General features: G+C 36.3%; 1 protein-coding gene across 4 annotated transcripts in view; it reads left to right on the plus strand.

Annotated features, from left to right (window-relative positions):
- The window catches only part of INTS7 (integrator complex subunit 7), a 112,661-nt gene that overhangs the window by 41,320 nt on the left and 47,026 nt on the right, over positions 1-24,315 (plus strand). For all 4 annotated transcript variants that reach the window (XM_011975781.1, XM_011975783.1, XM_011975782.1 and 1 more), the window contains 6 exons: positions 5,115-5,232; positions 10,349-10,483; positions 11,951-12,048; positions 14,660-14,899; positions 16,434-16,571; positions 17,784-17,990. In XM_011975781.1, coding sequence (XP_011831171.1) covers positions 5,115-5,232; positions 10,349-10,483; positions 11,951-12,048; positions 14,660-14,899; positions 16,434-16,571; positions 17,784-17,990 — 936 coding nt within the window. The remainder of the gene's footprint in view (positions 1-5,114; positions 5,233-10,348; positions 10,484-11,950; positions 12,049-14,659; positions 14,900-16,433; positions 16,572-17,783; positions 17,991-24,315) is intronic.

The following is a 24,315-nucleotide window of genomic DNA, read 5'->3' on the forward strand; positions in this document are numbered from 1 at the left end:
GAACAAAATGGAGTCTCTTATGTCTACTTCTTTCTATATAGACACAGTAACAGGCTGATCTCTTTCTTTTCCCCACATGTTACGCTTACTAGTTTGGATTAATGAACGTTTAAATCAGTGTTTTTTATTTTATTATTATTATTTTTAAGACAGAGTCTTAATCTGTTGCCCAAGCTGGAGTGCCGTAGCACAATTGCAGTTCACTACAACCTCAAATTCCTGGGCTCAAGTGATTCTCCCACCTCAGCCTCCCAAGTAGCTAGGACTACAGATGTGCCCCACCACACCTAGCTAATTTTTAAAAACTTTTTAGTAGAGATAGGACTTTGCTATGCACCCAGGCTTAAACGAGTATTTATTTACCGAGACTGCTTTAGGTTCCCAATAATGTGCTAGATGACAGAAACAGAATATAACGTTGTAAATAATTTTATCACAAGATTTTCTAATATTCAGTTTTTTAAATGGTAAAATTCTTATTGAAATTATTGTCATTTTATATAAAATGTCTCACCTAGTTTATTATCACAGAAGGCTAAATATCTATTATACATAGAGCAATCTGAGACATAATATGGAATACATGTAAATATAGGATGTAGTTCCTAACTTGTGGGACTGTTTGGTTTAGGATATTAGTCCTAATCACAAGTTAATTAACAGTACAAGGCAGGCCAATTTAGGTAACAAAAAGTGAACAAACGGAAATGGCCTAAGTGCTTGAATAAATAAATATAAATTATAGTATTAAATAATAATCACTTTTTAAAAATACATTCTTTTGAACTTCAGTAACAGCATCTGTATCTGCTTTTATTTCCTCATCCCCTGCTGTTTCTTTTATACACTTGCATTTTGATCTGTTTTCCTGTCACTTTGCTTAGGCACTTTACATTTGGCACTGTCAACCTGCCCCTTCCTTTGGCACTTAACTGTCCTCACTCATTCATTACACTACCTAACCTGCACCTTCTCTGTATTCTTCACTGCCCTTTTTCTTCCAAGTTGAGTCCATGGCTCTCTGCTTTCTACCAGTTGTTCTCTGTCATTCTTATGGCCTTTCTTAATGCTGGTTTGCAGGGCCTCCGACAATCTAATCCTTTTACCTGAGCTTCTATAGTGTTCTCTAACATAGTAGCCTGTATGGGTTGCAAAGTGCTTTGACTTTCAGTGGCTTTGTAATCTTACAGACAGTAGATGTCACCTCACTTACATTTGATTTTTAATTTTAATTCAGTTTTTTAAATGCCAGCGCATTCGTGTGGTCAGAATTCCAAAACTACAAAAGGATATATAGTGACTATTTCCCACCTACTGTTCTGTCATATACACAGCTCCTTTGCCCAGTGGCAACCAATATCTCTTGTATATTTTTCTAGAGGTGTTTTTTATGAAAATCAGCAGTTCTTTATAAATACCCCATTTTACAGACAAAGAAGTTGGGACTCAAATATTTCAGTAATTGGCTGAGATCAGAGAGATGGTAGGTGGCAGAGCCAGAATTCTGATGTGTGTCTTCCAATTAAAAATTTGCTGTATCTTAGATTCCAAATGCCTGGTGGATGTTTTCTTCTTGGACTTCATATCTCATCCTATTTTCTGTCCTTTTTCTAAAATTGACTTATCCCCCATAAATTTCAATCTTTTAAATGGAATCTAGTTACTAGATTTGAAAGTTTGCAATAATTATTGAATCCTTCTTGTTCATTTCTTGATATGTAATCTCTTTTAAAATGTCTGTCATACTCATTCACTATTCTCCATTCCTGCCACCAAATTCTAGTTCAGGCCATCATCACCACCTGCCTGGATTGCTGACAGAGGCTATAGGTTGGCATCCTTCACTCTCAGTTCTCTTTGTTAACTTTGTTTTGTTTACCATTTGCCAGAATTATCTTCCCTAACACTTTAGATGCCATTATTCCTCTCCTCTGGCTTCTGTTTTTCGTTTTTCATTAGGTTTTAATTGCCTAACTTTTAAGGCCCTATATCATCTGGCCTAATCCCCCCCAATCTTAGCCTCTATCCTTTTGAACATTTCTCCTCTCAGGCCAAAATTAAACACCCCATATTCTGGCCTAAGTGCTAAAGTATGTGTTGTATGCATTACCTAGACTGTCTTCCCTTCGGTTACCAGAAACATACTGCATCTTTCAGGTCTATTTCCATTCCTTTCCTGATAATTTTTGTGCTGCTGCTGTTTTTCTTGTTAACTAGGTCCTTCTTTCAGTCAAAAAAGTATTCATGCACCTGACAAAAAATTTCTAGAGTTCAAAAGTATACAGTGAGTGAAATGTAAGTCATCTCTTATAGGTCTCCTCTGCAGAAGTGATCACTGTTAATAGTTTCTTATGTAACCTTCCTAAACTTTTTCATCAATATGAAAACCTGTGTGTGCCCCATCTTTTTTTCTTTACAAGTGAAAATACACTACATGCATGTTTTAAACCTTTTACCTCTGAATATAGGGGAACATTTTTTTTTTTTTTTAATTTTTTTTAGACAGAGTCTCACTCCATCGCCCAGGCTGGAGTGCTGTGGCGCGATCTCCGCTCACTGCAAGCTCCGCCTCCCGGGTTCACGCCATTCTTCTGCCTCAGCCTCCCGAGTAGCTGGGACTTCAGGCACCTGCCACCACGCCTGGCTAATTTTTGTATTTTTTAGTAGAGGTGGGGTTTCACCATGTTAGCCAGGATGGTCTCGATCTCCTGACCTCGTCATTCGCCTGCCTTGGCCTCCCAAAGTGCTGGGATTACAGGTGTGAGCCACCGCATCCAGCCAAACATCTTATATTAGCAGCTAGATCTACTGCACTTTTTTTTTTTTATCAGCTATGTGGAACTTCTTTTATATACCCAGTTCCCCACTGATAGACATTAGGGTTGTTTCTGATACTTTTACTGTTACTGTTGACATTTCTACATCGAATAGTTTGTGAAAAATCACTTTTGTGAACATAAATTTTCAGAAAAGAAATTTCTAGGTCTAATGATGGATATTTTAAAATTTTTGAGAATTAATACCAATGACTCACCAGAGAGATTTATACCATTTTACTCTTCTAACAACAATGTGTGAGAGCACCTATTTCCCCATATTCTTCAGTGTTATGTATTATCAAACTTTAACCTTGGTCAATCTGATAGTTAAAAAGTGACACATTTTAATTTAAAATTTTCAAAGTATGAATGAGGTTAGACTTTTTATTTAAAAGATATTTGTGTGCATTCTTTCTGTGAAATACCAAATTTTTATTGAGTTTTTGCCTATTTATTAGTAAGCACTTTTTTTTTTTTTTGAGACGGAGTCTGGCTCTGTCACCCTAGCTGGAATGCAGTGGCACGATCTTGGCTCACTGCGGCCTCTGTCTCCTGGGTTCAAGCGATTCTCCTGCCTCAGCCTCCTGAGTAGCTGGTACTATAGGCGTGCACCACCACACCTGGCTGATTTTTGTATTTTTAGTAGAGATGGGTTTCACCATGTTGGCCGGGCTGGTCTCAAACTCCTGACCTGAGGCCGTCCTCCTGCCTCGGCCTCCCAAAATGTTGGGATTACAGGCGTGGGCCACTGTACCCGGCCAGAACTTTGTATATATTAAGGTTCTTGGTCCTTTACTGATGTTACATGATGTGAATATTTTTTTCTAGGTTTGCCAATTATCTTTTTATCTTTGTATTGTTCCACGTTACCTCATAGTACTTTTTACAGTTTTGGTTTTTTATTTGCCATAAAAAAAAAACAACAGGGATATAGTTTTATTTTACCAAATGACTGGTCAATTGTCTTTGTAGTTTTAACTGGTATCTTTAATTTTAAGTGCCATTATCATATATTAAATTCTAGTATATATTTAAATCTATTCCTTGCCAGTTTTTCTGGATGTTTTCTGATTTTTATTTTTCCACATGATCTTTAAAATCAGATAATCTAAATCGTCCTGCAATTTTATTGACATTTTTATTGAGGGTCATATTAAATTTATTTTAACCCTTTCTGAAATGTTATTTTTAACTTTTTCCTTAGACTTTAAGTTTTGCTTATTTTCTGAACCTTTGTCTTTGTGGGAGAATGGAAATTAATTTAACAAAACAGTTATTTGACTTGTTACATTACATGCAGTCATATGATACAGAACCGTGTGATAAAGGATAAGGCAAGAGTCACTGTACTGTGATTATATGTTCATAGTTTACTGCATTGAAAGAAAAACTAGCATCGTAGTTTTGGTAATACTTCAAACTACCTGATCAAGAGTAGAGTAAAAGACCAGAAATAGGAGAAGATAGCTCTATTCGCTTAGAAACTAGATAGAATTCCATATTCTCTGTTATTTTTAAAAATTACACATATATGAAATAATATTCATATCTCTCTTAGGTAAGCAAAATATGGTGGGGGTTTCAGAATAGTTTTACATTTACAGAAAAATTGAGAAGATAGTACACAGGGTTCCCACATTCCCCCACCATTTCTCCTATTATTGACATGTTACAGTAGTATAGTACTTTTGTTATAAATGAACCAATATTGATGCATTGTTATTATTAACCAAAGTTCATTCTTTATTCATAATTTTTTAGTTTTTACCTAGTGTCCTTTTTATGTATCAACACAGTTTACATTTAGTTATCCTGCCTCCTTAGGCTCCCGTAAGGAGTTTGGAAGTTTGACTTAGTGCTTTTTTTGTTTTTGTTTTTGTTTTTGAGACAGGGTCTTGCTCTGTCCCCCCACTAGAGTGCAGTGGCGTGAACATGGTTTACGGCAACCTTGACCTGGTGGGCTCGAGCGATCCTTCTGCCTCAGCTTCCCAAGTAGCTGGGACCACAGGAACGTACCACCACACCCAGCTAATTTTTTGAATTTTTGTAGAGACAAGGCCTCACATTGAGCCCAGGCTGGTCTCAAACTCCTGAGCTAGAGTGACCCTCCCACCTCCCAAACTGGTGGGATTACCGCAATGAGCCACTGCACCTGGCCTCGACTTAAGTTTTTTAACCTGAAAAAAAGTCCTTAATATATAATTTTCTAAAAACCAGAAAATGTAAATGGAGTAGACAATTTAGAAGTATATTGATGTTTTTAACTTCTATATTCATTTCTCTTCTGCATTCCAGGCACTTTGTGAGTGTGCCCTCCAGACTCCTTATGACAGCTTAAAACTAGGAATGTTGTCTGTCCTTTCCACTCTATCAGGGACCATCGCCATCAAACATTACTTCAGTACAGTTCCAGGTAAGGAAAAGAAGGGAGATACTATATAAATAATGTGCTAACTCCTTTATCTGTATTTATGTTTCAGGTTGTTTCTTCTGTAAAGCTTTAACATCAGGGAAAATTTCAAAAATCTCATACTCCATTACATGCTGGTGGTTTATTTGAACAGATTTCTTAACTAATGCCTATGATAACAATATCTCGAATCCTTGATCTTGAGTCAATAATATATTTTTCTAGGTTTGTCCTTTTTTTTGAATTATATGTGGGTGAAAATTTTTTTAAAGATGCTTAAAATAGTTGGTTTGCTTTTGTATATCTCTGACTCAAAGTGCCCTTTGAATTTAAGTACATCTCAAAGGTCAAGTAGTAATGAGTTTTAAGAGCAAATGTCATATGCTTCCTTTTAGGTGCATATTATTTCTCTGGAAAACAATTAAAATAAAACTTTACTCCAGCTCAAAATGCTTTCCTAGTTACCAGTTGAAGATGATTAACTCTAAAATGCTTTCATTAATGCCCAGTAAGGAGCTTGCTTACCTAACAGACTTAAAGCTAAACTTTTTTGTCATTTTGGGTTTTTTTGTTTGTTTCTTTGTTTTTTGTTGTTGCTTTGTTTTGAGACAAAGTCTCACTCTGTTGCCCAGGCTGGAGTGTAGTGGGGGGATCTTGGCTCACTACAACCCAAACCTCCTGGGTTCAAGCAATTCTCTTGCCTCAGTCTCCCGAGTAGCTGGGACTACAAATGCCCGCCACCATGGCTGGCTAATTTTTGTATTTTTAGTAGAGATGGAGTTTCACCATTTAGCTCAAGCTGATCTCAAACTCCTGGCCTCAAGTGATCCACCCACTTTGCCCTTTCAAAGTGCTGGGATTACAGGCATGAGCCACTGTGCCCGGGCTGGTTGTTTTGTTTCAATGCAAGCTTTGTGGAACCTCTGTTGCTTCCTTTTGTAGTCAGTTAGTGTGAATTAAAGAACTGTAATGTAGATTTGTTTGTCCCTTTTATGGCCGCATAGTGTATGATACTTTCTAGGTGTAGGGAATTCCCTGCCCTGTAAGTCTTAATAGGAAGCTAAAAAGACCTAATACTCTATTGTCACACCTCCCTTCCAGCTAGTGTGCTTACATGTGGCCTGGACTCGACTAATCATTTCCATGCCACAGACTGAATTGGGAGCCAGTAACAACAACGAAGTGGGGATATGAGAGAATGGGGATGTGGTGATGTAGCAATGACAGCGCAACATTTGTTTCCAGAATATACTCTAGCAGTGGGTGTTTGCTATGTCTGGTACCCTGTGACAGAAGTTAAGCTGTGACGTGAAATAATCAGTAACAATGGCTGCCGTGTCCTCACTGGACTAATTCCATGCATGGTCTTTTGGGCTGTTGTCTTGGTTACTCCCTGGCCTTTTTCTCATTTGTTTTCTCACCTTGTTTTCCTATTAATTTTGCAGGCTTTCCAGTGATTCTGTGAAGTACGTTATCAATTATCTATTGCTACATAACAAAATCACCCCAAAACGAGTAGCTTAAAACCATGACCTTTTTATTTGCTCTAATTCTGTCAATCAGCCATTTTAACTGTACTCAGCTGGGCAGTCCTACTGGCCTCACTCGGGGTCACTTATGTGACTACGGTCATGTATGACCAGGATTGGATGGTCTAAGATGACCTCATTCACATGCTAGAAATTGAAAGGCTTTCTGCCAAGGCACCTTAGTTTTTATCCATGCAACTCTTGGTGGGCTAGCTTGGGCTTGTTTTCAGGATGTTGGTTGAAGCTAAAGGAAAGCAAGCCACCAACACACAAGCACTTGTCAACCTTTTGCTTGCAGCCTGTTTTCCAGTGCTTTATTGGCCAAAGCAAGTCACATGGAATTGGAAGATCACATGGTAAAGGAGCATGTCCACAAGGGATGTGAGAGATTATCACAGCCTTCTTTAGAAACAACCTACCATATACCTAGGGTGCTTTCAATTTATTCTTTTTCTGCATAAATCAGCCAGTGTATTTCTTAGCTTGCAGTTAACATCCTTCACCGACATTGCACTTTGAAAGAGCTGTGGTAGACAAAGTCTTAATCATATATTAGAATAGATGAGAGCTTTCCCATACAAGTAGCCTTTCAAGTGAGGCATATGCAAAGGAGTTTATAAGTATTGAAACTGAGACTCACAAAGGTTTGACGGTATGTCCAAAGTTCACATACTTGTGAAGTGTGTGAGCCTAGGCCTGAACTCAGTGGTCTGACTCAGAATTCTCTTTTTTGTACCAAACTGACTTACATGCATAACTTTCTTTTTCTTTATTTTTTAATTCCAAATACATGTATTAGCATTATGTCGGGTTATAATATTTAAACACTTTTCAAGCTAGGTATTTGTCCTTTTATTGAAGTTTGTTAATTTTGGCTTATATATGGAATTAAGCAAAGGCTTAAATAGACTAGATAATATTTATAAAAAATAAAAGTCAAGGATTTTCCAAAGTTAGATTATTTCCATAAATAATGGTAAATCTTTATTTCTGTTGATTAGGTTTTTTCAGTGTAGCCAAAAGTAGTTTAAACAGCAAACTTAAATTTAGTATGTCTAAATCATCACTAACAAATGGCTCAAATATATAAGATGTTCAGTATCAGACATATTTAAGATAAATGCACCTTAAAACAACACTTGAAATAATTTTAATCCATCAGATTGGCAAGGATTTAGAAGTTTGATAAACATGGTATGTTGACAAGGGTGTGGGTAAGCAGTTATTGCTGCCGCTAATGTAAATTATTAAGCTTGTACATAGGTGATTTGGAAATACTCATTAAATTACAGATAACTCAGACATTCCACTTCTAGGAATTTATCTTATTTACATAGTCACACATTGAGAAATGGCATAAATACAAGATTATTCTTAGCACCATTTTATATAATAGCAAAATATTATCCCTCAGTGGAGGATGTAATAGCATTAAAAGGTCCATCAATAGAGGACTCAAAGAAATTATGACACATCACTGCAGTAAAAATCAATGCAATTTACTAAAAAGAAAACATGGCATGGAACAGTCTCCATGATATAATATTTAAAGAAAAATAAAACAAGGTGCAAAACAGTATGTGAAAAGGAAAAAGAAAGAAAGAAATATGCTTGTAAGTCGATAGACTCTCTGGAATGTTACACAAGAAGCTGATAACATTGGGTCGGGGAGGAAAACTTTTCTCTCACTAGCCTTTTACCGTTTTCTACTCTTTGTTGTACCGTGCGAGCCTTGTGAGTTTATCTTAGAAAATCATTACAAAATAAATAAAAATTAAATTAAAAATAATCTTATTCCTAGAAAACATAGGAAAAGGCTAAAAAATATTAGATTTTAAAAGCAGGATATTGGCCAGTATCTACATATCCTGATTATGTGTGAGTTTTTAAATTGTACTGTTGTACATAGGGGGAAAAAGATTTAAAAGAAATATTTCAGAAAATTAACAGTAAGCTTATGCTGGTTTGTGAAATTTGGTATGATATTTGTATTGTTCTTTGGAGTTTTCTATTTTTTTTTTTTCCCCTAAGTCTTCTATGGTGAGTGTTGCTGGGAATAAAACAAAGAAAAAATAAGTTATAAAACATGTTTGTAAATTTATAGATGACTCCGCATTGTGCATATCACATGGACAAAAAGAATAGAGGAAATACAATTTCCACAGTTTTGAAAAAATAAAGATACAGTTTCATCTTTCTAATGTTTTGCCTAACTTAAAAACACTGAAGGGGCCAGGCATGGTAGCTCATACCTGTAATCCCAACACTTTGGGAGGCTAAGTTGGGAGGATCTTTTGAAGCCAGGAGTTTGAGACCAGCCTGAGCAACAAAGCAAGAACCCGTCTCTACAAAAAACAAAAAAATTAGCCGGGTATGGTGCCATGCACCTGTGTTCTCAGCTACTTGGAAGCTGAGGTGGGAGAATCGCTGGAGTCCCGGAGTTTGAGACTGTAGTGAGCTGTGATCTCTAGTAAGCCATGATTGTACCACTGCACTCCAGCCTGGGCAACAGAGTAAGACTGTTTCAAAAAAAACAAAACAAAACAAACAAAAACCAAAAAAACACTGAGGCTGTCTCCTAAGCTTGTATTATATTAAACCAGAAATCAATAAAGTGACCATAGGTCCCACGCCACCTCAGATAGTCATGGTTTATGCCTATTGTAATTCTTAATAGTGTCCCTTTCAGCCTCAAAAAAATACAGTCACCCTCAGTATGAGAGAGAAAGTTGAAGTTGACAGGAATCATGGAAAAATAAGCAGAGGAAAGGAAGACAGTAATGGGAGACTCTTTTAAGTGGTGGAACAAGCTCTAATCTCCTTATTTTCTTGAAGCTTATGCAGTTATAACTGAGGGCTTCTCTACTGTAAATTACAATAGTTACAACATGAACCTTGCATTCCAGAATTTCAAATGTGAATTTAAAAAATTTTGCAATCTATAGCATGATATTTAAGGTATAAAGCAGAAGAGTATAATAACAGGGGTATTAGTACATGACTAGTAAGTTTTATGACCTTAATGGCAAGATTCTTAAAATTTTGGGGCTTTGGGCTTTGATTTCATCTGTAAAAATAGGGTGTGTTAAGTTAGATGATTCCAAAATTCTTTCCAGCTCTAAAATCATGAATTCTTATGTAAACCCTTTGAAGTATAAATGTATGCTAGCAATCTGAGATGGAAAAAAAAAGCAAACTTATTTTTTTTTCTCTTTTCTCTCCTATCTTGAAAGTGTGGTTTTGTCTGACAAGAGGCCTATAATGATACCTGTTTTAATGAGAATTCCTTTGAACTCTTAGGATAGTTGTTTTGGCTTTTGTACTGTTAGTCAATTTTTATTAATATTTTTAAAGAAATTATATGTTGATTTTAGATCTTAGTCATTACAAAACTGTTGGCACATACCTATTTTAAGTACGTTAATGGAGAGAAATGCTGATACGTATTGATAGTGGGATTGTGGTAGGAAATTTCGTTGAAGTTTATTGTTAGAGATTTTTCTCAAAAATTAGGAAAATTGAACCTATAAGCTGAACTGTTTTTGAATTATTTGAATTAGAGTCTCTACTACTTTTCTCTGCTTTTTTAGGAAATGTGAGTTCTCCTCCCAGATCTTCTGATTTAGTCAAATTAGCCCAAGAGTGCTGTTACCATAATAACAGGGGCATTGCAGCTCATGGAGTTAGAGTCCTAACTAATATAACTGTTTCTTGTCAAGAAAAAGGTAAGTTTGATCAGGATTGATATTATATATAAACTTTGGTTTAGACCTTGGACAGAATTCTGTTTGATTTTTTTCAATCCCTTGTTTTTAGCCTGTGAGCCTTGATCTACAGATTGACTCCTTTCATAGTGTTCTTAGAGCATGTGTTCTCAAGACTACTTTATCCTTGTGAAAAATAATAAAGAGATTAAGACCTTGGGAGTGGAATTGAAAGGTTTTATGGAGCATTGCCCATTTCCTTCCACTGCTTGCCTTTGCGTATATGGTGCTGGTGGATAGAGATTGCTTAGTTCTCTACCCCTTTTGTATAAGGTGGTATGTTCACTTATACAAAAACCTAGAAAATTTACTTAGGTTCTCAAGGGACTTAAATAACAAATAGTTTCACCTAGAGGCAAGTGAATTCGCAGACCAATGTGAATTAAATTTTCACAGAATTTACTCTAGGTATATGTGGCATTAAGCTGACTTGGATAATCGAGGACATGCAAGGAAAATAATGCACATATTTTGTTGTCTACCTAACATCTTTTGACTTGTGTTCAAGAACAAGAAATGCATTTTGGATATTCCATCTGTTTCAGTGCTGATTTTGATCTTTATTAAGGATTACAATCTTAGTGGTTCCTCTTATCCCCCCTAGCCTTCAGCACTGCTTGTTCCAAGTACCTGTTTTTTCTAGCATCCTGACCTTCACTAGCCTTTACTCTGTTTGCTAAGCTCCAACACTCAGGAAACATTTCTTAAAGTTGAATAATTAAGCCTGTTTTACATTGGCATAGCAAAGAGTATTTTCTCCCATGTAACATAGAAAACTGCTTGTTTCAGTATTGAGAACACACTGAAATATATTAACCTAAAGGTAACCAATATATTCAGAACTTTCTAAAACCTTCAGAGAAATTTTAACCCTATGGTAGTGAAAAAATGTTGTAGTACTGCTATTTCATGAGACATCTAAGAGGTTCATTCTTTATGGTCAGACTTAAAACATTAATAAGGTTATATGGAGTCATTATTTTCTAAAAGTGGTTCAGCTTTCATTAGAAGCTGAAAACTGTTATATCTTAGGTAAAAATGGACCTGCATAATTTATTTCCGATTAGGGAGATTAACACATACTGCATAGTTTGCTGTTCTTAGTATTTTCCTTAGCTAAGCTGGTGATACTATTTCAGTTTTGCTTTATTTATAGCTTTGTGGCTTTAGCTCTTGATTTAATGTGTATATTTTTATAAATACTTCAATAAAGTGGTAGAAATAAAGTCTGAAGATAGACTTTACATTCTTGAAGTAATGCCACGTGTACTTTTTCAAGGAAGGTTAGGTTCATCCATTTAATAATTCCCTGTATCTTAAACTCCTTAATGTTTTTTCTAAGAGAGCATGTGTGTTTGCATATATATGTGTGTGTGTGTTTATACACACATCACTTGACCATCATAAAGCTTAGTGTTTTTCTTCTAGATCTTTTGGCACTGGAACAAGACGCTGTCTTTGGCCTGGAATCCCTACTGGTACTTTGTAGTCAAGATGATAGTCCAGGTGCTCAGGCCACTTTAAAGGTGAAAACTTTTATTTTTTAAGTTGTAATAGATATATATGATGGTCTTAGGCAATGGAAAGCAAAGTTAAGCAGATATAGCTCTGGTACTCTTAGAAGTTTTAATCTAAGTGATTATATCTAGCTGATAAAGCCACACTGATTTAATCTAACTGATAAAACCACAAAAAAAACTGATGAAATGACTGCAGCCAAACTCAGAAATGTTCATTAATTTAACATAAGCGTTCATTAATTTCCCAATGGCATAAGCCCTAGTTTATAAGCCAAGGGAAGAATATTTTAAGGAATTTTCACTTTCACTCAGTTACGGGAATCATCTTAGAGATATGTAAGATTTTTAAAATGTGAAATGAGGCCAGGCACTGTAATCTCAGCATTTTGGGGAGGTCAAGGTGGAAGGATTGCATGAGCCTAGGAGTTCAAGATCAGCCTGGGCAGCATACTGAGACCCTATCTCTGGAAAAATTTTTTAAAGTTTAGCTGGACATGATGGGACACACCTATAGTCCTAACTACTCATGAGGCTGAGGTGAGAGGATCGCTCAAACCCGAGAGACTGAGGCTTCAGTGAGCCATTATTGCACCACTGTTCTCTACCCTACGTGACAGAATGAGACCCTGTCTCAAAAAAAAAAAAAAAATTAAAATGTGAAGTGAGACTACTCTTTTTGGAGTGAAACATGAAATATAATTTGTGATGGTGCAAAATTAATAAGGAAAAGCATAGTTAATAGAAGTAAGAAACTTAGATAAACATTGGTACATGTAAGAGCGTTAGCTTGTCTAAGGTATGGTTTGGAGGAAGTCATGGCTCATTTTAGCATGTTAAGGAAAGTAGTGATATGGTCATAGTGATGAACAATAAAGATAGTAATATCATTAAGTGAAAGCTAATAAGAAGTAGGGAAGAGAAGTAGACAACAGGTGTTTGGCAACACATTCTGAGGGGATCCTCAGAATCCCCTTGGAACCACAGTACATTTAAAACTTTTTTTAAAAGCAAATCTTTTTTCCAACAATTGTGGGTGTCAGTAAAATGCTGGATTCAGCACAGTGGGACATACATAGATGGCCAAGAAAGGTTCCTGTAATAGCAGAGCTTTCCATCTAGAATAGGCTACTGATGTTTATATAGGAGACTATAATACCAAGCAGAACACAATACATTCTCTGACACTTCACAGAAGAAGTGCAGTTCTAATGAGAGGTCAGAGTCGGGAATGATTAACTTTAACCAAGGATATTAGGGAAGACTTCAAGTAAGTGTCATATGAGTTAAGTTATGAAAGGTGGAATCGAATTACAGTAATGAGGAAAGATTGAGCCCAATGACCACTATTATAAAAGACTTGAGTGTAAGAATGTACCTGTTGTGGTGGAAGAATGGTGACTAGCCCACTGTGGCTGGATGAAATAATGTGAGATTGGAAAAGTAGTTCAATCATAGAGGATATCAAATAACATGCTATTATGGCTTTGATTCTATAGATAATGAGGAGATAATATAATTTAAAGTAATGGTAACCTTTGTCATAGTTATTGTTATTTGAATGTCTATTATGTGCCAAACTTCGTTGAAGACTTATATTATACATTTCTTTCAGTCCCTCAATAACCCTATAATGAAATGTGTTTCTCTCTTATACACATCAGAAACTTAAGGCTGAGAGAGATGGAAGTACCTTGTTCAAAGCCACCTAGCTAATAAGCGGCAAGCTGAGCTTCAGCCCTTGCATTTATCAGACTCTAAAGTTTATGTGTGTGCCTAACACCCCACTGATAGCTGCGTGTTTGCATTGTGAAGGATGGATTGAAGGGCCCATCTTTTCAAGAAATTGGAATTAGGAAGAGATTTATGATGTGGTAGAGAGATTGGAAAGGTGCTAACAGTGAATATTGGAGATTTGACAAAAGAATATGTTAGCTATGTAAAAGTGGGAATATTTCTAGGTTTCTAGTTTTTTGACTGGATATTAGTGATGCCTTTAACAAGGCCTTAATAAGAGAAATTCTGTAGCCAAATTGATTTTTAGATTTCAGTTGAGAAATAAGAGAAAATTAGGAATCTCTTTCCCACTTGAGTGTACTTAGAGTCATCTAAGGCATCTTTTTAAAACTGAACCCTCGGTAGCCTCAACACACACATACACACACACAGACACACACACACACACGTATGTTAATTCATTAGGGTAGGGCCCAGGAATCTATATTTTTATTTTCCTTCTGGGAGATGCTGGCATAGTTTACAAGCCACACTTCAGAAGCAGTTCCTGAAAAGTAATGATAGTACAATGGTGGTGACATTTGGCATATATTTGCCTCTTCAGCATTCTTCCTTATGATTTCCATCTTTCTTAAAAGTATTTTGATAGTCTTAGATTGAAATGAGTGGTTGACGTGCAGTCCTAATTTGTTATTTTAAACGTAGTGCACTTCACAAACCCTAATGTGGGATTCAGTACCTCGTGTTTCTTATGAAGAAAAATGCTATGCCTACAAGAAACCTCGCCCTTGATTTTCCCCAGTAACCTGTACAAAGCTCTTTTCTTTAAAGCTTCATCTGTATCTTCAAAATGTAACTAGTTAATTTTCTTTTTGGCGTGCAGATTGCTCTAAACTGTATGGTGAAGTTAGCCAAGGGCAGGCCCCATCTTAGCCAGTCAGTGGTTGAGACCTTGTTGACTCAGTTGCACAGTGCTCAAGATGCTGCCCGGATTTTGATGTGCCATTGCCTGGCAGCCATTGCCATGCAACTGCCGGTGCTGGGTGATGGGATGCTTGGTGACCTCATGGAGCTGTACAAGGTGATTGGACGATCAGCCACAGACAAGCAACAAGAACTTCTGGTAAAAAGCCACATTTTGAATCTCCTTTGAATGACTAGGATCTGGTCTAGTGGGAATTACTTTTAAGTTAGCATTACTGTTTGACTTTACTTAAAAAACAGAACAAACAATAGATTAAATTCATTACCTAAGACCAAAGAGTGTGCTGATGTCAAAATAGAATTGGCTGTATGAGCTTTTTACTTTTTTCACTTGTGATTTAGAAAGCCATGTTTTGTTCACCTCTAAAACTGCTTTCTTCCTAAACCCTGTCAAATCAGCTTAGTATAGCCAAAGCCTTCAATCTCATGTTTTTCTTTTATTACAAAGGACAAAATGAAAATGAAACTTTTTTCTTCCTTATACGAAGTAAATAATGAACTAAACCCTATTTTGTACTTCAGAAAATAGAAGTTAAAAATCTAATGACAATAATGACCATAAATTAGCCCAAATTTATGTTTTCCATTCCAGGACCTCTTTAGCTGTTTAGGATTCAGTTTAGGCTTCTGTAGACCCTTGGGGTTAGGAAAGGTACATGCTTAGAAAGAAACAGAAACTGTGGAAGCTATAGGATGTTTAGTTGAAAAGTTCTGCAGGACTGAGAGTAGGCTATATTCTAAATAATTGTAAATTAAATGAAAGTTGTAAGGTCGCCATCCCATATTGTGGGAAGAAATATAATGAAATGACTTATTCAAGCCTGTTTTATATTTAATCCTCCAGAGGGAATTGTATAAAAGATTGACACCATCTCATCATTTACTGCCCGAAAAGGTTACCTTGACCAAATGTATGGATCTTTATATGAATCAGCTTTGAAATATTAAGAGGCAGTTAGCTAAGTTATTTATTATGTAGTGGCATTTTGAACTAATGGTCCTGATCTCTTTTTTGTGAGTACTACTTTAAGATAGTCTTAAATTACGAAATGTAATACTCAAAAAAATCTAAGGAATAATACAGTGAAGACTCTTCCATTCATTATCTAGCTTAAGAAAAAGGTATTAACAGTTTAGTTGAAGCCCCCTGTGTACCTTGCTGATAGCATCTTCTCCCTTCTCTTAGGTAACCACTATCCTGAATTTGATATTTATCATTCCCATGCCTGTTATTCTTTTACTACCAAAGTGTATATCCCTAAGTAATATGCAGTATTTTGCATATTTTTAACTTTATGTAAACTTTATCATACCGCTTGTAATCTTTTGCATTTTGCATATTTTTGCCTATTTTCCTTGTCATCTATATTGGTAAGTCTATCTCTAGTTTATCCATTTTACTTACGTATCTCATTGTGTGATTATGTTATATAATTTATTTATCCATATTGTGGATATTGCTTCTACTTATTTGCTATTATAAAGAGTGCCCTGAGTGAATGGAATAAATTACTTAATGACTTCAAAATAAAAAATTAAATAAATGTCAATGGAAAACAAATTTTGTTCTTTTGCAGTGGGCTCTAATTAGTTTTCCTCCCTTTGGGGTAGGTTATCAATGACACTGGATAAAATTAAATGATTTTCTTGGTTTTCTTCTTGCCCAATGTTAGGTGAGTTTGGCTACTGTGATTTTTGTAGCAAGTCAGAAGGCATTATCTGTGGAAAGTAAGGCAGTAATTAAGCAGCAGCTTGAAAGTGTCTCCAATGGATGGACTGTATACCGTATTGCCAGACAGGCTTCCAGAATGGTATGTGTTACCCTTCTGAGTGAACTGGGTTGGCGGAAATGTCAGGTCATATACCTTCAACTGTATGATTATTAGTCGTAGTCAAAACTAAAAATAAAGTTGAATAACCTTTTAGTCATAAGTTCTGAAGATGAGGAAGGAAAGGACCTGATTTTTAACTTTTATCATAAAAGAATGGTATATATATTGTTGGTATTAGTAATGAGGAAGTTAAAATCTGGGCCTTTTCTGGCTGTAGGTTGTTAGTGCCACTTTCATTTTGCTCTGTATCGTTATAACCAAGGCCACCTACCACCCACTGTTTCTATCTTCCCTTCTCAGTATACCACATCTTTGTTCCTCTCCCCAACCGTGTCATTCTGAAGTAGAAATGGGAAAGCTTTAGTATGCTGTACTCTTCTCAGCCATATGGAAAGCCTAACAAGTTTTATTAATTTTGTTTGAGAGGAAATAGAAACCTTGGTTAGTACAGAAATCCTGGCCGGGTGGGGTGGCTTATGCATGTAATCCCAATACTTTGAGGGAAGCCAAGGTGGGCGAATCTCTTGAGGTCAGGAGTTTGAGACCAGCCTGGCTGACATAGCAAAAGCCTGTCTCTACTAAAACTAAATTTAAAAAAAAAAAAATCCTTTGGGGAGAACTCCAGAGACCAAAGTTTGAGAAAGCATTACTCTAGGTGATTGAAGTGCATGTTCTTAATTTTATGTTGCTTCTCAAATGGGGGAGGAGCACACACTCTTGGCAGGACAGTTCTTTATTTTACTGTTCTGTCCCAAGCATTGCAGGACATTGAGCATCCCTGGCCCCAGGCATTAAGTGCTATTCACATTTCTCCCAACAACTATGCCTTTTCCCCTGGGGTTTCTCTTACCCACTAAATAGTTCATTTAGAATAGCATTAAAAAGTATTTATACTTTCTATATTTTGGGCTAAAGTTCTAGACTTGGTTTATAGTTAATTCCATTTATTTTCTCTTTTGGAACTGTTTTAGTAAAGAATTTCAAGCATTATGTTACATAAAAGCAACTCAGCATATTTTCTCTGAGGAAATATTTAGACAGAGTCTCAGAGAATTACATAATATGAGGAATGATTCTTCAGACATATCCTAGGTTTGGGTTTCTCTTTTAGCTGCTGCATCAACTCTTTCAATGTAAGAACCTCACCATGTGCTCCTTCTATTCTTTTTTCTTTTCTTTTTTTGTTTTTAGGGTAATCATGACATGGCCAAAGAGCTTTATCAGAGTTTGCTGACTCAGGTGGCCTCAGAACACTTCTACTTCTGGCTAAATAGTTTGAAGGAGTTTTCACATGCAGAACAGTGTCTCACTGGGTTGCAAGAGGAAAATTATAGTTCAGCACTTTCTTGCATTGCTGAATCTTTAAAATTCTATCACAAAGGGATTGCTTCCTTAACAGTAAGTCCTCTTAATTCACCTTTGGTGATGATGACTTGTGTGAGAGTTCTCTCCTTTCTCTTTTTGGATGGGCCTATTTCAACTAACTTGAGAAACCTGCTGATATGTATTTGACTATAAGAAGTAGGTCATGAAAATAAACCCTTAACCTTTTCCCCTTTTTAACATTCTTAGATTGATAGAAGTTTATCATTTTCTTGTTATAAAGAATTGGGTACCACTTTTTAACATAACAATGTGAAGAGGATTGCTGAATCCATGCAGAATGGGTAAGTGGTGTGGAGATAGGATCCTCCCTGTACAGACTCTTACTAGTAAGATTCCAGCCTGCATGCATCAGTACCACCATCAAACATAAACCCCTCACCTCATCTCATACCTGGCAACTACTGACTAAGTAACTAGAGTTTCTTGTTTTACAGATAAAGAGAAATTATCAAAGATTCTAGTGTCCTACTTTGTACCACTCTGTGATATCCTCCTACTCCACATTAACCATTAGCTAGGTACAATTTCTGTTATCTCTGCCAAGAAAATGAAAGGGTTGCAAAGAGATCCTTATGTTTCCTTGAAATTAGTTAAATTCCTAAGTAGGAACCTATTCCCTAAAATCAGCATTTTTTGTATTAATGCAAGGGCTTTTTCCCTTTAAAAGTAAAGAAGTTATATAATCAACATTAAACATTTTAAAAATACTGTCACATGACTTTTAAAATTGTATATGTTGAGATGGGACCATAAAACTTTTGGTACCTGTTTACGTACATTTATGACATCTCTAAAATATTTTGAATGGTGGGCTATTTCAAAAGAAATGTTTCAAAGCAGAAAAAGCAGGTGTCACTAAAGAGAATATTCAGACTACTGTGAGGCACATATATTTTGAAGTATTTTATATTTTTTTTTTTACTAGGATTGATTGATGACTGTTTAAAAAAGGCGTATAGGCTCCTCTCCATTTAAAGGATAGCATTAACTACTTTGGTTCTTTCTTGATTATTCTGGGAAGAGATTGTTGTTTCCTGTATTAGGCTAATAAATGCCTCAGAAAATTAAAAGTATAATTATTGATTCAGATCAATAGAACGATTTCATTTTCTAGTTTATGTGGAGCAGAAAATTGTTAATTATTTAGTACCATAAGTGGTAAGAACTTTGGACAGACAGGCTCACAAAACAGTGAGGCAGATGGAATTAATTTTATGAAAAATTATTTTGAATATTTAATACTCAGTTAATGATTTCTATGGTATGTGTTGTATTTAACGAGGGTTGACAATAATTAAGTATTGAATTCTGACACAGGAAGAAAGCACTTGATTCACAGAGAGGAGACCTTATCTTAGTCTTGGTTCTGCCATTAACACAGTGTGACTTTGGGTAGATCATTGGGCCTCAGATATTCTCCTTTTGAAATGGAGTTATTTTATTCAACAGATCATAAACACTTGCTATGTGTCAAACACTGTGCTTTTAGGATTAAGAAAAATAGGAAATAATTCTTCACTTGAGTGTAGACTATAAGGGAAGGCAGTATGATCCTCAGAGTTGTTGGAAACTTCCCACAACTCTGATTGTATTATATACTCTCAGGGATTTTTTGAGGACTTTTTTTATGTTTATTTTTTAACCTGTTCATTTGGTAAGTGTGGATTTGACAGTTGCTTTCTGTCTTTTTAACTGAGTAAATATGAGCATGTACTGCCCCTTTTAACTTACTGATGTGAATGATCCATACCTGAGATCGTACAGCTTTGAGAATCATGCTTTTTATCTGCTTCAGCCACACTAAACAGGAGAAGTTCAAAATTCTTTGTTTATGGAGACCCAATAGCAAAGTTAGGTGTTTAATTTCTCAATACAATGATTAATGATAGAGTTGTCTTTTTTCTTAGGAATAAAAATTCTAAAAAGTGTTTATATTAGCTTTCTGTGCTGTGTAACGAATTACTACAAGGTTAGTGGCTTAAAACAATACCTATTTATTATTTCACAGTTTCTGTGGGTCAGAAGTCCAGGCATAGGCCAGGCGTGGGGGCTTATGCCTGTAATCCCAGTATTTTGAGCCCAGGAGTTTGAGACCAGCCTGGGCAATGTTGGAAAACCCCATCTCTACAAAAAAATTTAAAATTTAGTCAGGCGTGGTGGCATGTGCCTGTGGTCCCAGCTACTCAGGAGGCTGAGGTGGGAGAATCACCTGAGCCTGGGAGGAGGAGGTTACAGTGAGCTGAGATTGTGTCATTGCACTCCAGCCTGAGACTCTGTCTCAAAAAGAAAAAAAAAAGTAGTAGTAGTAGTAGCAGTAGTAGTAGTAGCAGTAGTAGTAGTCCAGGCATGGCTTAGCTGGGTCCTCTGCTCACGATATCACAAAACTGCAATCAAGGTGTCTGTGAGGGCCAGTCTCAGATATCTGAGGCTCAAGGAGGCTCAGGGTCCTGTTCTAAGATGATGAATTTGTTGCAGAATTTATTTCCTTGCACCTGAAGAACTTGTGGAACCTGGTTCTTCCAAACCAGCAAGAGAATCTCTTACCCTCTTTTGATGGCCTCAACTGATTAGATCCAATTCATTCCGAATGGTCTCCCTTTCTACTAATCTAAAGTCAATTCATTAGGGACCTAAACCATATCCTCAAAATCTCATCACTTTTGCCATATTCCATTAGTTAGAAGCAAGTTTTGGGTGCTATCCACCTTCAAAAGAAGATGTTGTAGGTTTAGTATTCCTTAATGTAAAATGCTTGGAACCAGGAGTGTTTTGTATTTTGAGATTTCTTTGGATTTTGGAATATTTTCATTATGCCAGTTGAGCCTCCCTAATTCAAAATTTGAAATGCTCCGATAAACATTTCCTTTGAACATCATGTCAATTTCGGATTCTGGAGCATTTCAGAATTTGGATCATTTCAGATTTTAGGTTTTTAAACTAGTGATATTCCGCCTACCCAAGGTGTGGATACCAGGGAACTTGAATCAGAGGAACCAGCTTAGCATTCTAGCTACAATAGTTTTTTTTTTAATCGTTTAATTTTTGTTATTAAATATTGAATAGGCATAATATCTACATATGTATTATGTAGGGCATAAAAAAAACACAACAATAATCCAAACATCCAGTTAGAAAATAGGACATTACCATTGCCTTTAAAATTCTTATATGCTTGTGAATATCACTCTGGGTAACATAGCAAGACGCTGTTTCCTTAAAAAAAAAAAAAAAAAAAGTAAAATTCTTATGTATGCCTCCACATTTGTACACTGTTTCCTTCCCACAAAGGTAACAGTACTTTGAATCTTGTGTTTACTGTTCCATTGTCTTTCTTTATAATTTTTTCTTTTTCTTTTCTTTTCTTTTTTTTTTTTTTGAGACTGAGTTTCACTCTTGTCACCAGGCTGGAGTGCAGTGGCATGATCTCAGCTCACTGCAACCTCCACCTCCCAGGTTCAAGTGATTCTCCTGCCTCACTAAACCAACTAGCTGGGATTACAGGCACTCTCCACTATCCCTGGCTAATTTTTGTATTTTTAGTAGAGACAGGGTTTCACCATATTCGCCAGACTGGTCTCGAACTCCTGACCTAAGGTGATTCACCCACCTCGGCCTCCCAAAGTGCTGGCATTACAGGCGTGAGCCCAATGCCCAGCCCTTTCTTTATAATTTCAACATGCTTTTTTGTAACTCTAAACAAGGTTCTGTTTTATGTTGCTTGTTTTTGAATTTTATATAAAAAGGAATCATATTTTTCTTTGACTTGCTTTGATCATCTAAATTATGTTCCTAAGATTCATCTGTTTTGTTGCAGGAATCTGTAGGTCAATTTCCCTGCCATATAGTCTTGCATCATAAGACTATACATCAATTTATTTTCTCACTTTAGTGTTGATAAGCATTTTGATTTTTCCAGTTTCTTGCTGTTACCAACGTACTGCTCTGAACATTCTTGTACATATCTTTTGATGCACTTACTGCAAAGGTTTCTCTAGGACAGTGGTTCTCAACCAGGGATGGTTTTATCCTCCAGGAGATATTTGGCAGTATCTGGAGCCTTTTTTGGTTATCATCACTTGCCCAGTTGTTACTGGTATTTAGTGCAGAGGCAATGCACAGGAGAGCCCCCCTCAACAAAGAATTATTCAGTTCAGAATGTCAGTAGTACTCAGGTTGAAAAAACCCTTCTCTAGGGCAGTGGCCCTCACTCAGAGCTGTGTATCTGCCCCTTGCTCCAATTTGGAAGTGTGTGTGGATGTTTCTTTTTGTCACAGTGATGGGGAGTTGGGAAGCATTGCTACTAGCAGTAATGGTCAGTGGCTAAATACCTAATCTCCTAAAATGCTAAGAATACTCCTGTTCCTGTTTAGAGATATTGCTGTAAGATATTACCTAAGAGTGGAATTGCACAGGTTATGTACATCTTTAAATTAACTAACTAACACCAGGTTTTTCCCAGTGGCTTTACAAATTTCAAGTCCTCCCAACAGTGTGTAAGAGTTCCTATTGCCATACATTTTTCTTTTTGTCTGGTAGGTTCTAAAGCTTATGATTGGCTTTTCCCAGATTACTAATACAATTAGACATTTGTTTCATATGTTTGGCCATTTGTGTTTTATTTTCTGCGAAGTTCCTTTTGAGGATTTTTGCTAATTTTCCTACTACTTTCTATGTCTTTTTCTTACTGGTTTATAAGAGTACTTTATAATACGTTCTGGATACTAATCTTTTGTTATATGAAATGCAGATATTATTAGATTTGTGGCTTTTTTCCTGCTTTTTATGTTCTGATGAATAGCAGTTTTTAATTTTAATGTAGTCTGAGATCTTTTTTTTTTATGGTGTGTGTTTTGTTTGTGTTGAAATTTCTCTGTACTCCATGCCCATTCCAGTTACTACCTTCACCTTTCTCCCAAGAATTAGTGACTATTTTGATTTCTAAAACTATGGCTTAGTTTGGCCTTGTTTTCCAACCTTATTTAACGCATGCAGTATTATTCTTTTGATTCTAGCTTTTTTTTGCTCAGCACTGTCTATATAATATGATTCATTCATGTTTTTTGTTGTATATGACAATTGTTCATTTATTTTTATTGCTGCAGAGTATTCCATTGGATAACTATTATACAATCTGTTTAGCATTTTATTGTTGAGGAATGTTTGGGTTGTTTCCAGTTTAGGGCTGTTAAGAATAAATAGTTATGAACATTCTTATATCTGACTTTTGATACAGATGTACCTTTCTTCTAGGTGGTAGTGCCTCATCATAGGACATACTTAGGTTCAGCTTTAGTAGGTGACTGCTAACCAGTGTTGCCCCTGTTGGTTTCCAGTTTAACCAGTATTGTATCCAAATACCTTTTGGGTTTTGTAGTGCTTTTTGAATGTATGGCTTGATGACTGATCAGTTTTGGAATATTTGGTCATTATCTCTCTCTACAGCCTCATACTGTACCACTGCACCCAGCTAATTTTTTAAATTTTATTTTTGGTAGAGATGGAGGTCTCGCTTTGTTGCCCAGGTTGGTCTTGAACTCCTGGCCTCAAGCCAGCCTCCCAAAGTGCTGGGATTACAGGCATGAGCCACTGTACCTGACCGTTACTTCTTTAGATATTGCTTCTGTCCCTTTTTCTTTCACTTAGGGCTTCAGTTGCACCTACATTAATCCTTTTTACCAAGTCTCATATATCTCTTACATTCTCTTCTCCATTTTCCATCTTTTTATCTCTCTGCATTTCCCTCTAGATGTTTTCTCCTGTCCTATGTTCTAGTTCATTAATATTTTCACTGTTTAATCTGCTGTTAAACCCATTCATTACATTCTTAATTTCATTTATTAATATAAGTAGTGGCAAAAATCATACTTTTGCACTAACCTAATATATATTTTTAGTCCCAGACTTTCCATTTGGTTATTTTATATTTTCCACTTTTCAACTAGGCTTCTTCTCCATCTTGTCATTTAATTTTTTAACATATTAATCATAGTTATTTTAAAGTTCATATCTGATATCTCTGCTATCTGGATCTATTGTTGTTTGTGTTTTTTTACTTTTTTTCCCCTCTTGGTTTGGGGAGTTTTGTCATTTTTGTATGCTTGGTTATTTTATTTTTTTCCCTACATGCCAGCACTGTCTTTCCAGCTCTGTCACCCAGACTGGAGTGCAGTGGCGCAATCTGGGCTCACTGCAACCCCCGCCTCCCGGGTTCAAGCAATTCTCCTGCCTCAGCCTCCTGAGTAGCTGGGATTACAGGTGTGCGCCACCATGCCCAGCTAATTTTTTTGTATTTTTGGTAGAGACGGGGTTTCACCATGTTGGCCAGGGTGGTTTCGAA

This window comes from Mandrillus leucophaeus, unplaced genomic scaffold (assembly GCF_000951045.1).
Source record: "Mandrillus leucophaeus isolate KB7577 unplaced genomic scaffold, Mleu.le_1.0 Scaffold159, whole genome shotgun sequence".
NCBI lineage: Eukaryota > Metazoa > Chordata > Mammalia > Primates > Cercopithecidae > Mandrillus > Mandrillus leucophaeus.